The sequence below is a fragment of the Abrus precatorius genome, unplaced genomic scaffold (genome assembly GCF_003935025.1).
Source record: "Abrus precatorius isolate BTA unplaced genomic scaffold, Abrus_2018 Scaffold11, whole genome shotgun sequence".
NCBI classification, from domain to species: domain Eukaryota; kingdom Viridiplantae; phylum Streptophyta; class Magnoliopsida; order Fabales; family Fabaceae; genus Abrus; species Abrus precatorius.
In genome coordinates, this window is record NW_020874303.1 from 10,786,037 (window position 1) to 10,804,016 (window position 17,980).

The 17,980-nt window shown below is 29.5% G+C and overlaps 1 protein-coding gene across 6 annotated transcripts; it reads right to left on the bottom strand.

The window, feature by feature from the left end:
* Positions 1–1,489: 1,489 nt before the first annotated feature.
* Positions 1,490–13,855, bottom strand: LOC113853821 (putative RING-type E3 ubiquitin transferase C3H69). Of its 6 annotated transcripts, XM_027484475.1 has the most exons (8): positions 13,472–13,855; positions 12,719–12,806; positions 11,841–12,619; positions 11,449–11,518; positions 11,170–11,258; positions 10,997–11,055; positions 7,969–8,050; positions 1,490–2,345 (listed from the first exon to the last, which is right to left on the bottom strand). In XM_027484475.1, the coding sequence occupies exons 1-6, from the start codon at positions 13,480–13,482 to the stop codon at positions 11,019–11,021; spliced, it is 1,074 nt and encodes a 357-aa protein (XP_027340276.1). In that variant the 5' UTR covers positions 13,483–13,855; the 3' UTR covers positions 1,490–2,345; positions 7,969–8,050; positions 10,997–11,018. The 6 variants fall into 6 exon arrangements, with proteins under 6 accessions (XP_027340276.1, XP_027340272.1, XP_027340274.1 ...); XM_027484471.1 differs by having other exon boundaries at positions 10,997–11,258; positions 13,472–13,795; XM_027484473.1 differs by lacking the exon at positions 13,472–13,855 and having other exon boundaries at positions 12,719–13,417.
* Positions 13,856–17,980: the final 4,125 nt, after the last annotated feature.

Genomic DNA, 17,980 nt, shown 5'->3' on the forward strand with positions numbered 1-17,980 from the left:
TTGATGAACTAAGATATCTAACAAATTTGTTGAAATATTCAGTTATAAAATGAATATCAGTTTTTGCTAAATCAATGATATTATGAAGTGATCGCACTATAAGAAAGTTATCATTTGTACAGCTTATTTTCTGTATAACTTATCAAGTATTCTTTCTAATCTAAAATATAAGCTAAAAAAAGTAACTAAATTGCATTTATTAAAAAATATTATTTAATCTCATTTAATGTTCATAACTTAATCTAACAAAAGAAATTCATTTCTTAATATATCCTTCATAATGTTTATTACACACACAAAAAAACACTTAAAGATTATTTAATTTTTTTATTAACATTAAATGATACTAAATGCCAATGTCAAAGGTGAAAAATATTTTTTGGAAAAAGACTTAAATTATGGAAACTTATTTCATTTTTAAAGTTGCATGTAATTTTTTATGTCATGTCTTGATGATAAAAAAAAAAGTCACTAAAAATAAAATTTGAATTAATAAAGGATATTTTAAAAATAATTTTATTAAACAGTATGACATTAACAAAAAAAAAAATTATATTTTATACCATCATACCTTAACTTATATTTGCTTATATTTAAGACCAAAGGAAGTAAAAGCCTATAATAACTAAGCGAGACTAATGAATGAAAGAAGTGTTTGAACACATACATAACTATGAGTATTAATTTTATCCAAATATTATACCACTTTACTCAAACTATTATTATTTTTGAAAAAAGGAATGAAGAGGAATCAACGTACTCTTTAACATACTTTTAACTTAGCTAAAATTTATTAAAAATTACAATATTTATGTAAGTTTTAATTTTTTTATTTCTAATTAAATATTTTTGTAGTTTTTAATAATTTTAATAAATAATTAAAAGTGCGTTAAAAATGGTGTAAATTAGAGTGTTACAAACATTTTTTAATTAATAAATCTGAAGGAATGCAAAGTTCACACGATGTGTAAAAAGAAGCTTTTATTTTTTGTCAAGGTGACTGCAATATCTTGTCCATAAAAAAATTCTTTCATTCTTTTTGTTGCCAAGCTTCTGTTTTTCTTTTTACTATCCCCAAGCTTTATTTCTATATTTTCTAATAGCATAAACCTTATCTTATTCTTGTTCTTAGAAGAGTAATGCTTGGAAAGACTTAAAAAAAAATACCTAGATATTGAACATGAAGAGACTCGTATAAAAAATGCTTAATAACATAGATTGTATACATGAAGCACTTCATAATGAAAATATTAACAAATTGTCAAAAACTAAACATATTCTAAATTTATGTGTGTTTTAGCTGCTTTTTCATCTTTTAAGCACTAAGTATCTTAGATTTTGAAATTATCTTTGAAACAAAATATTTGGTTTATTTAACTAGACGACAGTTGTTTAACAACTTTTATCTTCATTTGTAAGTTTTTATTTTAACAAAAAGAAAAAACTCGATTCAAACCCAGTTATGTCTTTATTTTCCTTTTCAAACTTTATACATTTGGATTTTATTTCAAATTGGCGGGGTTGTTTAATTTAGAAAAATTAATCTCGTAAAATTTTGGCATAATATTATGGCGACTGAAATGAGATAGAAGAAAATCAATTTAAGTAAAACTAAATACATAAAATCATAAATGCTAAGAAATGAACTCTGAAAAAGACAATACTGAAGACCTAGCGATGATTTCCATCAATTCCCCATCTTTTGTCCATTCTAAAACTTATTTAACCCGATTGTTCCACATTTATTTCGTTTTTTTTCGTCACAAAAATTTCATAATATTCAGCAATGCTCAACTAAATAATATTTAGATAAAATTTACTCTAAACAAAGTGCCCGTTAAATTGAAAGAAATTTCACTAGCTACTAAACAAAGGGTGTCACTTGTGAATTCAGTAAGTGAAAATTTGATTGGGGGAAACGTTATGTTACCAATATCAGCCGCAAAAGGGCGCTGACAAGGTCCTATGAATATAACAAAATCGATACATATTTTGAACTTTTTCCCAAGTCCCTTGGCGCAATGCCTCACCCAGAAGGGAATCCAGTATACAATAAACTAGTATATCTTAAGATCTCAATAATGTTAACAGGAAAACTTCACCCCAATTAATTTTTGCATATAACTTTCAAATCCACCAGACAAAAGTAAACGCTTCTTATTGTCTCACTGATGGCAAAAAGAGTGCATTCTGTAGAGTATACCACCATCAATCCATATTTGGATTTATATGCCTTAAAAATTAGTTTTTATTAAGTTCATACCGTCGTAGTATGTCAATCTACCATTTAACACATGCACTTTATTACAACAGAATGCACAGTGCTGCTTCTTTCCCTGGTACCTCTGAAATTTTGATTAAAAATAAGAAAGAAACCATTGTTAGCAACCATAGTTTATAATACAACTTGGACAAGTAATTAATTGTTTCAAAGAAAAAAATTAGAAAGGTAGAAGAGAGATACACCAAAACCCGATGCTAAAGGAAAGAGAGAACAGCTTGCCTGAAAGAGCACTAATAACCCTTTTTGCTGTTACTACTTTACTACTAGTCAACACTCAACAACTAAACTCCACTTAACACTTAGAGAAAAAATATATGATGGGACAATTTTCGAGTAGTATTCAAATCCAATAAATCATTTAAACACTAGCCTTCGTGTGCTATTACAATTGGTTACTACAAACAAGGGCAGAAGGACTTGGGATATAACTAACTTGCATAAAGCAAGGGTAGAGTTAGAGGCTCGGGGGCATGTGAAGAGAGGGAAATGAAAGAGAGACAATTATTAGGTGAAGATTTGGGATTTCATAAGACATCCAAATGACCTATGGTATCTTTTCTGTCTTTGAGGATTCTAGTCTAGAGGTCTATCTCTGTTGTATGGAGCTAATCTCCATATTTTCTTAAGGAAACCGAAGTTCCTATTAATTGGTATCACTAGCGTTCTAGGGAGCCTAAGGACATCTTTGCAAAGAATGGAGAGGAACATGGATCAGAAGAGGAGGTTGCTGGACAAATTGGATACACAAGTTCTCAGTCATCAGAAGAGATTTGAATCCTCGTGTTGGAAGGAGATAATGCTTTCGGTTGATCAGTGTCATACAACACTTCAATGTGGAAAGGACACCATGCATAAACGCTGCTAGAGGCTGTCAAGGCCCTTATTGACCATGGCTCTTATGTCAATGGAGCAAACTTTTGACACTCTGGTAATGCCTACTCCTTTGACAGAAATCACTTTTACTTTAATAGTTTCTTTATATTTTTATTTTCACAAAAATTTAAGATTGGGAAAAATAACTATACATGCCAGGTGATGTGATTTGAATGGAGGGTGCACATGCTTAACAAGGACTGAAACTTTTCCATGTCAGAGGAGGTTCACAATGAGGAAACAGAGGGAATAGAGGTAGGAGAATCTAGGTTACAAAGCCCATCCTCTAGGTAACAAAGTGGAGACAGATGAACAAGAAAACCCAACCAACAGAGGAGGATGGGTCATTCATTAGCCGTGAAGATTGAATAGGAAGAACACCCTTTGAAACCACTGGACATAGATTCACCCATGAAGGAGGATGGGTCCTAGCTATAGCTCTAGATCTTAAACAATATAGCCAAGCTTCCACAGCCAGACTCAAGTTGTAGGTGTATGCTCTATAGACCAGTTGTGTATTGACCTTTCTAGACAGTGTCATGGCATTTATTTAATGAGACATTTTTTATTGAATTCATTTGGTTGGCAAAGATTGCTGCAAAAATGAGAATGTTTATGTATGGTGGCAATATGAGAAAGGACAAAAGAAATGATTGCGAATGAGAAAATATTTGAATATCACCTATTGAAGAATAAAAAATTGATTACGGTAATTTAGACAAGTACAACGGAAGTCACTAGAGGTACTAGTGAAGAAAATGAATTGCATGATTTAGGCCAATGAGAAAAGGTAAAAGGAAACCTAAAAGAACTTTGGAAGAAATTATTAAGATATTTCGTAATAAATAATATCTTTGAAAATTTAATTTTAATTATGTCCAATAGCATTGTATGCTCCATATAACTGAGCAAATATAGATGTTCGTATTGTTGTTATGGTATTAATATTGTTGAAATTACACATTGACTATAAATATGACTGAATAAAAGCTTGTAAAGGTTAAAACAATCATCACCTTACGAGTTAACTTTTGGAGTTGAGTTAAGCTTAAAGCCCAAATTCAACAGGGTATCAGAGCCTATCATACATCTAATATTGGGCCACCTTTGACTAAATTAAAAATAAAATCTGGCCCCACTCATTTTTCCAATGCAGTTAACCTAGCCTGTGGATTTTCTAGTTCAACTTACCTGGTCCCATGAATTTTCTAGTGTTACCTGTGGTCTCATGGCTTATCCAATGCCATATTAAAACAAAAATTCCTACAATTTCTATGCTCAAGATGTCCAATCTTGAGTGCGAGAAAAGTGTATTTAAGCCTCACATTGATTATAGCTATGACTAAATAATAGCTTTTAAAGACTAAAGCAATCATCTTATGAGCTAGCTTTTGGATTTGAGTTAAGTTTAAAGTCCAAACTTAACAAATATTATATCTTATATTATTTAGAGAATTGAATATTATCTTGATTGTATCCTAGAATATGATTTACTATACATTGGCCACAATTGAAGGAGTGGGTACCATATTTACCTCCAGAGATGAACAAGCGAAAAAAATTGCAATATAATAGATACTTTTTCGAATTTGAGTACCAAACATAATTTAATAGAATTTAATAGAGTGACTAAACTTGTTGGGAAGGAGCCATGGTGATCCGTAAGTAGAAAACCACACTACATTGTACATTCAGCTATGGCTCCATAGCATAGTATGGGTGAGGTTGGAGGAGATGCTTCAAGGACACATCACTATTGTCAATAATAGCGATTTAATGACTAAGGTATCTTTTGGCATGTGGACAAATAGAATAGAAAAGAAAGGATCAGAACATTCAAATCTATGTGTTGTGTTTGGTAGCTATAGAATCAAATAGTGTCTCCAATTACTTTGCATTTGGCCTAATTAAACAAAAAATAACAGTATGTCCAAGTACAAAGACATCTTTACCCTTGCCGTCCCCATCTTTCTAATAAAATGTTGAATTTCAGCACAAGGTAGGTGAGACTATGCATTACCCATATTTCAAACCCCAACAGACTCTTGTGTGAGGAAACATGTTAGAGATATAATACAAAACCATTCATGCATCTTCACCTAACAGCCTAAGTCTTTGTGTTAGTTAGTTGATGACACTAAAGTCACACTGGAATCAAGGATTAACGGGTGACATAAGAAGGAAATAAAATAGATGTCATGTGGGACATACCGGAAGGGGGCTATTTGAATGGAATGATTTTGAGAGGAAAGATAGAAAAAATATTTTCATGGTTTGAATGCTTTGTATTTTAGTGGAAGAAAACAAAAAAGGAAAGTTTCTCTTTTGCTGTGAAATGAACAGTTTATGAAGAGGATATTTTTCAGTTTATGTTAGTTTATTTCAACAATAAATAATTCTAAATATAATATAAAAATTGAAAAAGAATTTTAAAAAAAGTATTAAGAAAAAAATTACTATATTAAAAGATTTAAATATCTTTATTAAATTAATTTTGTATTATTATTATAAAAATAATTGTATATACCATCTATATAATTATTTTCATTCTCTTTTTCAGTCATCCAAATAAGGGAAGAGAATTTGTTCCACTTCTTTCCCTCATATTTCTACCCATCAAAATATTTTTTTTTCACTCTATTTCTACTATGTTTTTCACCTTCCTATAAGTGAGGATTTTGGCAGGGAAGTTACCGGTCTCTTGGATTACCTAAGGCATCTTTTCCTTCTCTGTTTTAAAGAACTCTACAGGTTTTACCTCAATTGTAAGGAGCCAGTCTCCATATTTCTTAAATGAATCCACATTCCTATCAATTTACATTCAAGCTTGTGCCGAACTTTTCAAGCCATTACATCAAGAAGGAAATAGACATTTTCAAAATCAGGTGGAAATTTGTCAAAATATGCAACTTCATGCAGTCATAAAATATACTATATCATTTAGGAAAAAATTTACATATATACAATGGAATATACAATTTTGGATTATTAAATTAAGGAAAAGTGACAGAAAACTCAAATTGTATATCAAAATTATACAATTTTGTTATGGAGAGCACTTATTTGGTACTTTGGTAATTTTTCACGAGTTTTGTACTATGTTTGATTATTTATGTTAAATCTCACATTGAATATAGATATGGCCAAACAAGAGCTTATAAAGACTAAAGCACTCCTTACCTTATAAGCTAACTTTTGAGATTGAGTTAAGCTTAAGTCCAAATTTAAGATGGTATCACAATCTAGTGTAAATCCAATATTGGGTCCACCTTAACTGAAAAAAAAAAACTGGCTGCACAAATTTTTTTAGTGCAATTGATTTGACCTAGTGGATTGCCCAGCACAACCTACTTGGTCATTAGGCTTTCCTAGGTGCAACCAGCTTGGCCCTACAGCATTCCTAGTGCAATATCTAAAAAAAATTAGTCTACAATTTCACACTCCAAATGTTCAATCTTGAGTGAGAGGAGTGTGTTGAAGTCCCACATAAACTATAGATATGGCCAAATAAGAACTTTACAAAGACTAAAGCAATTCTCACCTCACAAGCTGACTTTTGAGGTGGAGTTACTCTTAAGCCCAAATTTAAGAATTTATTATTAGGTAAAATTATACCTTTGATCTTCTGAACTTTTTTTTTTTTGCTTTAGTTCCATGAGTTTAAAACTTTTAATTTCGTCTTCTAACTTATTCAAATAGGTTATTTTTTGTTAACTACATTAACTCAATTTTTTGTCTTTTTCTGCTATTGTCTTGTCTTCTCTATCTTCTTCTCCTTCATCTTCTCTTCTTTATTTTTTTACCTCCTCCTACTCCACTCAAAGAATGAAAAATGCATAGGCCCACCTATCTTGTTCTGAAATTCAACTTCTTATTAGAAGTCCACGAGTGGAAATGATCAAGCAATACACCACTTAGTCTACTTACTAGCCAGGATACTAAAAAGTTCAGAATTCAGCAGTGGACCAGTTGAAACATGGCACTTACATACAAAAGAGATATTCAAGAAGATGATAGTATTCTGCTAGTATTGGTTTATTAGATAACTTTGCATTCTGTTGTTAGGGAAGATGATTCTTTTGGGATTCTATTAAGAGACGAGATAAGATTATGATAGGATAAGATTAGATTTGAATTTGTTAAGAGTATTCTGTTAGAATATTAGTTTAAATTACGGGAAGGATAATATCCAGATAGTGAAGAGGAAATTACTAGATATTAACTTAAGAGGGCACAGACACTGAGTTTTCTCTGAAGAGCTACAGCTCTGGGGAGGGATGTTTTTCCTTCATTATTATCTGTATTGTGATTCTTATCCATTACTAAAAGTTCTTAGTTTTCTGTTCTCAAGAATTCCTAACATAGTCACAGAGGCTCTCATATCATGCTAAGAAAACAAGAACCAACAATCTCAAAAACTTGAGCTGTTAGGTTAATAGACGTGAATGGCATTATACTACATCTCTTAACAAAAGATAATAAAACATTGATGAATTCTGTGACAAAATGGCAACAGAATGAAGTAAGAGACTGAAAGAAAGGACGGACAGTTTCAAGGAAATGTTATTCCTTTTTGGTGGTGGGGCCAGAGGGTTCAAATATTGCATACGCAAACAGTCTCGATGAAATTGAGAAAATTTTAAATGCTTACATGATAGAAATTGATTGAAAGCAGGAATTAATATTTTGTGGGTATCAACTTTAGCTATTTGACAAATTTAACGATAAATCTCAAATCAAGTCGAACAAAACTTATTCAGAAAACTTTGGGTTATCAAGTGCATCATATGGTTTACTGAAAAGGTACGTACCATAGAAACAAGAAGAGGAGCTTGGCTTGCAATAAAAAAAATAACTTTTGACATTGAAGTATGTCATTTTTAAGCAAGTATCCTGCAGAGTTGAAACACAAAAAGCAATTAAAACAACTAGTGTTGAAAAAAAGAAAATCAGAGGAAATGGGCTTAATAACAGTTCTATTCAAACAATCAATGCTTAAAAGAGCAGGCATGTGAGCTAGATATTTTGGGAGCCAAAAACAAGATTAAAACAAAAGACCAATTAAAGGAATTACATAAATAGATAGAAAGTGTTTATTTGTTTCATACATCAACGACAACCAAATCTTATCCCACTAGGTAAGGTTAGCTACATCGATCACATAACACCATTGAGTTCGGTTAAAAACTAAATTTTCAAAAATCTGGTAAATAAAAAAGCATATTTTAATAACTTTGTGTAAGATTCTTTCGACCCTTTTTTACTAGACTAAAAGTAATGCAATCCACTTTCCCTACTGATGCTACTCAAATGTTCTCCTGTATAGTGTTATTTCTTATCCTATCTTTTCTAATGTGACAACTCATCCAACTTAACATTCTCATTTCTGCTACTCCCACTTTCTTTTTGCGTTATTCCTTTAAGGCCCAGCATTCACTCCCATATAGGATAATTGGTCAAATTGCAATACAATAAAACGTTCCTTTCAACTTGATAGGTATTATACAGTTACAAATAACTTTTGATGTTTTTCTCCATTTTAACCACCCAACCTATATTATATGAGTAACATCTTCACTAATTTATCCATCATTCTATATAATTGAGCCCAAGTACCTGAATTTGGAAACTTGTGGTATAGTTAATATTATCTCCAATTTTAATTTTTAACATCCAACACATGATTCTCATCTTGTTTTTTGTAATGCATATACCTTGTCTTACTTCTACTCAAACAAAAACTTGTAAATTCTAAAGGCTCCCTCAATATCTCAAGTTTAACATAAACCTCTTTTTTCGAATCATCAACAAATACTATATCATAAAAAGCATGCACTTAAAAATAATATTTTGTATGTCACTTGTAAACACATTTAATACTAGATTAAACAAGAATCCGAACTGAAGCCTTGATGTAAACTTATACCAATTAAGAAGTCCTTAAATACACTTCCATAAGTTCTTACACACGCAATTACTCCTTCATACATGTCTTGTATAACTCAAATAGATGTTACACAGACCTCTTTCTTTTCTAAAACCTTCCATAGCATTTCTCCCGATCATATGCTTTTTCCAAGTCAATAAAAATCATATATAAGTCTTTTTCTTTGTATTGATATTTTCTCATCATCTATCATAAAAGATATATAGTTTTTGTTGTAGATCTTTTTGGCATAAAAACCAAATTAAATTTTTGCAATCTTAATTTCTTCCCGAGTCTGTTCAATCAATTTTTCTACAACTTCATAGTATGACTCATAAGTTTAATCTTTCAGTAGTTTACATAATTTTGGATATCATCCTTATTCTTGTACAATTTGCTTTGTACATCTGAAAATGATATTCATTCAATGGTAGAATTACAAGCTTCGAAAGTGAAATATGACAACAAAGCCTTATCCCACTAAGTGAGGTCGGCTACATGAATCACACGACGCAATTGAGTTTGCTTAAAGACCAAAATTTCATAAATCTCATTAATCAAAATATCATTTTTAAAAACTTTATATACAAATCTTTTGAGTCTTCCTTGACCTATTTTTTACTGAACTAAAAATCATGCAATCTACTCTCCATTGGTGCTTCTAAAAGTCTTTTCTACATGTGACCAAATCACCTTATATAGTTATGAGTCATTTTTTTCACTATAGATGTTACTCCAATATTATCACATATACTATCATTTCTTATCTTATATTTTTTTGTGCGACCACTTATGCACCTTAACATTCTCATATTTGTCACTCTCACTTTCTTCTTGTGTTGTTCTTTTAAGGCCTATCATTCACTAGCATCTAAGATAGTTGGTCGTATTGCAGTATAATAAAACTTTCCTTTCAGCTTGATAGATATTTTACAGTCACAAATAACTTCTGATGTCTTTTTCTACTTTAACCACCTAACTTGTATTTTATGAGTAACATATTCATTAATGTCTCCATCATTCTATAGAATTAATTCCAAGTACCTAAACCTAGAAACCCAGAAAGTGTTTATATGTTTCATACATTTGTAAATAATAATACTTGGAAAGTGAAATAATTAGTAATAAAGTCAACATAGACAATATCCCTTGTATTCAACTAAGGCTTGTTCTCCCCTTGCTTTGATCATTAATGGCTAATGTTCATAATTCAGGAAGACCCTAAAAGATTGCTTAAAATGGCCCAAAAGAAATGGTGCTTCCTTCTACCTAGTATGATTGTCCTTTATTAAGCAACAACAAAATACAGGTCAATTCTTTTCTTCAATTGTTCCTTCTATTCCATATGATATGTCCAGATGTAAAAGGAGAAACTTTGGTGCAAACAATTGAAGTTTGTAATCTGTGTTCAAAAGGCTAGAAGGAAACATAGTAGTCCATTCATGTCTTTAACCCCAATCCAGAATAACTCAAAACACAACTTATGTAAAAATACCAGCAGGCTACTAAATGTGACATGACCTCCACATACCCATAAAACCAATCACCAATGACAATTCACAAGATAATCAAACTTGCATAAATATCATAAAGGTTTGTCTCAGCTTATAAACATAAGAACAAATGGTGATGCTTCCCAAAGTACAATCAAATTTGAGGCTTAAAAGAGAGAAGTTAAAAAAAGAACAACTAAGCATGAAACACAAGATGAGGTATCCAGCAAATCAAATCACATATCAAGTATTTTTGTTGGTTAATTGACAAGGGAGTTCTCCCATTGGGTGTTTGACGCAGGAACATTTCTTGAAAACCATAATGAAGCAAAGGATACAAAAGAAACATTATTATACATCAATCCATATACAAAAGTCATCGTCAATTTAAGTAAAAGGAAACACATGTTTGGAACTTACTGGAGCATATGAACGTTATCCTTCATCTTAAATGCATGTTAGCAAGGAAATCTGACAACCTGATAGCATCAGGTATTGTGTTAGTGAAGCCCCAAAAAAAAAAAAGATGAAGAGAGGAAAGGTTAAATAGCACAAGCCCAGAGAAAAGAAACAATGAAAAGGGGCACAGCAACCTGATGTCTTTAGCAATTACAGTATTGCCATCTGCAGCCCCTAGATGTCGCAAAACTACCTGCTCAAGACGGCCATCTCGATATGCATGCTGCAATTGAAGTCAACCAAAATCAATCTCCAGTCAACTTTGCAAATACATAGCTCAAAGAACTAATCAAGCATCATTTTTAACCCAGTTCAAAACCTCAAACTACCATCTAAACATCATAATTTTAACACAATTGTTTAGTAGGAACAAAGAAAGATGGACCCACAACTAGTTATTTTCACAGATTTACCTTGTAGAAACAACTAGTTCCAAAAGGGCAGTTTCCATCCCCAAAGTCAAAATGCTTGCAATCAATTGACCTACACATGGCGTTAAACAATTACCAAAAGAATATCATAAAAGGTGATAGTCATTCACTCAGATGAGCAAAATTTTTCCTTATAATGAAATATATGCTATATGGCTGGCCATTGACTGCCCCTGCACATGTTGACCAATATAGAGGAGGAAAGGAAATGGATGTCAAGTAGCAATACCATCACCCCTCATAAATTAAGTAGCATACAATGGTGACACAAAGTTAAAACTCTCCTCGCTTAATTTGTGATTAGATCACAGATTAATTGGATAAGAAAAGAAAAAGAAGTCATAAGATGATTTTGCAAGTGATCAAGAAATTACTTGAGCTTTGCCTTGTAGTTGTCAATGATTTCCAGTTTTTCTTCAGTTGTTGAGTACCAAATGACACTTGGAATGACAAAGTAAGATAGCTTACGACAGATAGGGCAAGCCCTTAATGTGCTATTAACATCCATCCCCAATGTTGGGTTACTACTACGCCAATTCCTAATACAAGATATGCAGAATGGATGATCACATTCAGATAGCAGCCCAAACTTACGTTCAGCTGCTGTAGGCTTTGAAAGAACACGCTCCAGGCAAACACTGCATTCAATTTCTTGACTCCGTTTTAATGCATCAAGATGCTTTTGCTTATTTTCACAACTCTTCATATGTTCTTCTCTTTCCTCAGATCGGAAAGGATGTAAGCAGTGCTTTCCACAGGTGGGACACAGATCCCCGTGAATATGAGGACATTTTTCCCCTCGTGGACAGTTTCCAGCAGCAGCAAATGAACAGATTGAATGCTCAGAAGGTGAAGTGATAATGGATTGACCAACATCTTCTTCCCCTAAAAATTCATGATACTCAGATTCTTGATTCCAAGCTGGTTTATGAGGAAGAAGGTAAGGACTCCCAGAAAGAGAAAAATCTGCAGCTGTAACAAAACCATTTGATGTAGTTCTAGAATTTCCAAAAGCAGCAGAATCTGAAGCCAGGGGCTGGTGTTCAATTACGGAAGAGGATGGTGTGGAGGACTGTGCTCGAGGAGCTTTGACATGATCATATCTGCAGCGACTACCATAAGCACAGACTCCTTTCTGATAAAATGTGCATATCTGTCATAACAAGACAACAGGCAGAAAGATTCAGAGAAAAGTAAATTAACAACTATCAATTAGTGGGATCTTCAGCAAAGAAGAGCTGGTATCACCAACATTATTTGGAGGATCCTTCCAGTCATGAGAAAATTCACAATGCTCCCCTTTCAGACATGCTCCATGGGCAAAGAATTTACAAAGAACCCTAGAGGATTCAGAAGATAAGAAATTAAAGAAAATAGAATAGTCTTCAAGTTGCATAAGAAAGACAAGACAGGGAAAATTAACAGTGAAAGAAAAGGCCCACACAACAACACTTGTCCTTAGTATCAATAATCAACGTCAAAAATCAAAACCCTTCAATCCATATTTCCACAAACGAAAACACATAAGTATCAATTACAATCATCATAAACAAGATAGCAATATCAAATTTCACTCTCCTACATATAGAATTCATTATTGTTAAGACATCCAGGAATGGTATATTGCCTGTCATGATGATACGTTAAAAATTATAACCTGATTGAGTTTCCACTTAAAAAGCCATATGAATCAAATAACGAAATTTGAAATTCAATAACAAACCGTTGCAAAAAAAAAAAAAAAAAGCAGGATTCTAGATTGTAAATTTCAACCCTTTTTCATCTGAATTCTGATTTAATGAAACAACGCCCGAAAACATAAATGTTTGCTCTAGTTCAAAGAGCAATAAAACAAGATTATAAGAACAATAAATAAAACGAATATTATAAAAACAACAACAATCTCCAGAATCAAAGAAACTGCAGAACACAAAACATAAAATCCACAAAATAATAAAAAAAAAAAATCAATTAACCAAAGAAAATTCATGATAATCAATCTCACCTCTTAGACATGGCGATTATTCAGGAAAAGGAAAATCCTTAAATTAAGCGAGAGCTGAGATGATCAAAACCCTAAACCTCAAAGAGACAATTGGATGAAAAAAGAGGTGAATATGAAGAAAGAGCCAAAAACAAATGAAGGAGGGTAGCACGTGGGGTTTTGCAGCCACTCAAATTAAGATTGAGAGGACCTGAGAAATGGTTGGATGGTGGAAATAAGCGAAAATTTTGGAAGTTAGATTTGGATGGCAAATAAGTATGGGGGAGAGAACACAACGTTCCACCTTGGTTTGGTATCCACACCACAACCTACCCAAGTCTTTTCCTCTTCGTCACTTCCCCTATCATTTCTATGACATTGCTTTGTCATATGATCACGTGTCTTCAAGTGTTCCTCTATTCTCTCCTATTTTTATTAGCAAGTTTAATTATTTCTATAATATTTGTTTATAATAAATCTATTATATTACTCGTTTTATTATTTCTTTTCTCCTTCTTTTTTAATTTATAAAAAACACTATACAAATATTATTTTTCTTTTTTAAAGAATATATTATTCAGTATTAATGGATGTTCAATGTGTCTAATCATTTTAAAATAAAATTTTATATTTAAATTTTGTATCAAAAATATTCTGATTTAAAGAATTAACGTCACCGAGAAATATATTTTAAAATAGAAATATGCTATTAAATTATGATTTTAATAATACCTTTAAAATTAGCTATACTAATTAATAGTTTATTTATAATGATTAAATCAACAATAATTCAATAATAATAAATATGTAATTATACTTAATATATATACAATAAGATTAATTCATGATATCAATAAATAAATAATATAAAAGGTTATTTCTTATTTTAAATAAAATAAGCTTATTATCTCCGCAAATACAAAATATACTTTTATTAATTTTTTATAGAAAAATTATACATTTATATATAAAAAAATTAAATACCAAATCATGTGAAAAACCTAACACAATAAATCACTCAAATTACTGTCAACAACATTCATTACCAATCATTAAATAAAGGTCTTGAGCTACTAATTCCTTATATTTTTCAGTTCTTGATTATTAAAAACTTAATACTCAAGTTAGATTTAAATTGGGATAGATTTATTTATTAAATAAATTAGGTTAGTTTTTTTTTAGTACATTTATATTATTTTTAAATTTTTTTATAAAAATTATTCTTATTTTAAAATTTAATTATAAAATAAAAATTCATTTTTAGATATAAATATTAAATTTTTTTATTATCTTATTTATTGTGAGATTTGTAATAATAAAATATTTATTTATTATTCATAAATAGATATATTTATTTATCTAATGTATAAGTCATTAATTTGATTATTTATCAACAATATTATTATATTTTATTAAATTTAATAAATTAGTTGCTTCACTTGATTGGGAGAAGTAACACGTGGTAAATATTACGTAAATTCTACAACAATTTTGATTAGTATAACTGTAAAGAGATGTTGCGAAAAGCTTATTAGTTTAACATGAATGTAAAATTTATTTTTAAAACCAATAGATGACCTTAGACACATATTTAAATTATTTGCATCATTATAAAAGAATACAAAATCACTAAAACTAAGTGGCTTTGATTAAAATTTGAAAATGTCAAAAAAAATTACAAAAGGGAGATAAAAATCTAAATAAATTCTCTTATCAAAATATAAGTTACCATTGGTTAATATTATCTTAAAATTAATTTATAATCAATTTATAAGCCATAACCAATAAATATCTTCGTATATTTATATAGTCATACTTCATACATTTCTCTTACATTTTACTACGTTTACATTATCTCATCTTTATCAATTTCATTAATTTTCTTTTTTACATTTCATTTCATTATTTCAGTATAACATAGTTATAGCCTACATTGTTGATGTATACACTAAAAATCGAAACGAGATTATCTCCCGTGAATGAATCATTGGAGAAAATCAAGATCATCCAAATATTTAATTTAATTTATTAAAAAATTTATAAATATGAAAGAGAATTAATATTTTGAAGCATTTCATTTTTTTTCTTTCCAAACCATACAGTGATGTACTAAAAATAGTATATAGAATTTTATATGATATTAAATAAATAATTTAATTAAGAGATTTTATTTAGTATTATTTTTAAAATATTCATAATTATGTATTAATATTAGAATGATATAATAAATTGAAAGTACTTACTACAAAATATTAAGTCTCTATATATACGCATTAGGAATAATAATATAATGTCTTGACCTACTACAAGAACATTACATAAATTATTGTATGAGTGTGATAACAAATTTTGAATGCAATAATGGTAAATGTGAGTTGATTCCTACATAATGAATTCTATGTTTTAATCTCATCAAATCTCATATGTAACAAGGTGAACATAAAGTTAAAGCTAGACATAGAATAAATTATATAAAATACTATAAGTAATTTATATAAAATTTATCTCTTCTTTATAATAGGAGTAATATCTGTAGGCCTATTGATATAATTAAACTAAAAAATGTATGACCATAAGCTAAATACTAAAAATGAGATATTTATTTTGGAAAAATTTGCATAAGTATAAAAAAAAATTAGACTTTACTAAGTTACATCTTTTATGCCTTATGCTTATTTAGTTGTATAGACAAAGAGACTAATTATATAATATATATTATATCACATAAATAAGTTATATCAATCTAATAATATTATTAATATTTAGATAATAATGAGATATTACTAAATATTGTTCATATTATAGTATGAAAAATAAATAATTTATATTTAATATCATACCAAATATTAGAAAAATTTATAGGATCTCACTCAAAGAATAAGCATGTTAGATTAAACAAATTCTAGTTAGATTATAATTATTATCTAACTAGATTAGACTAATAAAAAATAAATCTAAGAATTGAAGGATTTTTTTTTTATTTTATAAAAAACTTTAAGTATGTAGCTTATGTTCTCCCTTGTTACAACTAGTATAATAATGACAAAGATCTTCTAATAAAATTGTTCGTGTGAATACCTAAAGAATATAACTTTGATTGTCATATTCATCATAAAAAGATAATCCTAAAATCAATATCATGATGTGTTTGTATGTTTTAAATTGTGAATCTCATATAAAGATTAAAAAATCATTAATTTTCATCTTCCAATGTCATGTACATAATTTCAACACAAACATATCATATCATTTATTTTCTTTTACAACGTATTAATACCTATAATAATATAATAAATCGATGATTCAAACTTTTCACATTGATATCAAGAGAAACCATCACATTCACAATATTCATGAGCAACATTATGGTTTTATTAATATAATATGCAAAGCAATGCATATGAACTCATATTAGCACACACTATCTTTATAGTTTATTGTAAAAAAATTTAGACATACTTATTTTCATATCATATCATACTTATATCACATTTTTTGTCAATTATTTAAATGGTCATTCATAATATTAAGTGTCTAACATGATCGAGTTTTGAAATAATAGTATCTAATTGAATCAAGAAAAAACTCTTTAAAAAATAGGTCAACTATTCCCTGGACACATGAAATTCTAGCACTTAGGCACTATAGTACTTAGGTTCCAAACTTAGTATCAACCAGAATAAAAAAATACATATTTTTTTAGAGTTATATCTAAGATTGTATAACTCTCAAATTTTAATAGAAACAAATGTATAATCATTGTATGGATTTAACAGAAGCTAATAATGTTTATTGAATGTATGGTTACTGTGAATACAATAAAAAGTAAAATAGAAAATAAGTTATCTAAACAAACATTTAAGAAGTAGCATTTTAAAAAGAAAACTACTTTGGAGAATTTGAGACTAAGAGTATGTTTTTATACTATAATTTATTTTTAAAAACTAAAAACTGTTTTTAAAAAGTAAATCAAACATATTCTAGTTCATCTAAAGTTTATATGGAGTTAAGAATTTCAAGATAGATGCATGTTTACTTATTTAAGACTTAAGCCAACTGCCTAACATGCAAAAAGAAGATATGACATGAATTTTCTCTTAAAAATATATTTGGGAGTTAGGTTTTAGAGAAAATAGATAAGGAGGAAAAGTTTTTTTTAATTCGAATTATATAATATTTATAAAAATAAACCAAAAAAGACTTGATACATTAAGTTTACACTAATTTAGCATTTTATTTTTTTATGTTTGAAAAATTATCAAATTAGAGAATATCTATTAAAAATAAAAATACTTTCCCCCTCTTTTTTATTTCAAAAATTAGCATAACAATTTTTTTTAAAGTTAAGAATAGAAAATTCCTCTCAAGTATGTGAACATCTCTTGTCACCTATGTAATTAGCACCTCGAAACAAATTTTCTATAAGAAAATGTAGCTTTAATGTCAATTCGTATTAAATGCATAGAGATAATGTTCAAAAAATAAGATATTTCGTTTAATATTTTTTATTCCTTATATAAACATAGTTAG

Coding starts and splice junctions, on each gene's coding strand:
- LOC113853821 (XM_027484471.1), bottom strand. Junction 11,519..11,840: donor AACTACAAGGCAAAGCTCAA/GTAATTTCTTGA, acceptor CGCCATGTGTAG/GTCAATTGATTGCAAGCATT. Junction 11,259..11,448: donor GAACTAGTTGTTTCTACAAG/GTAAATCTGTGA, acceptor CTTCAATTGCAG/CATGCATATCGAGATGGCCG.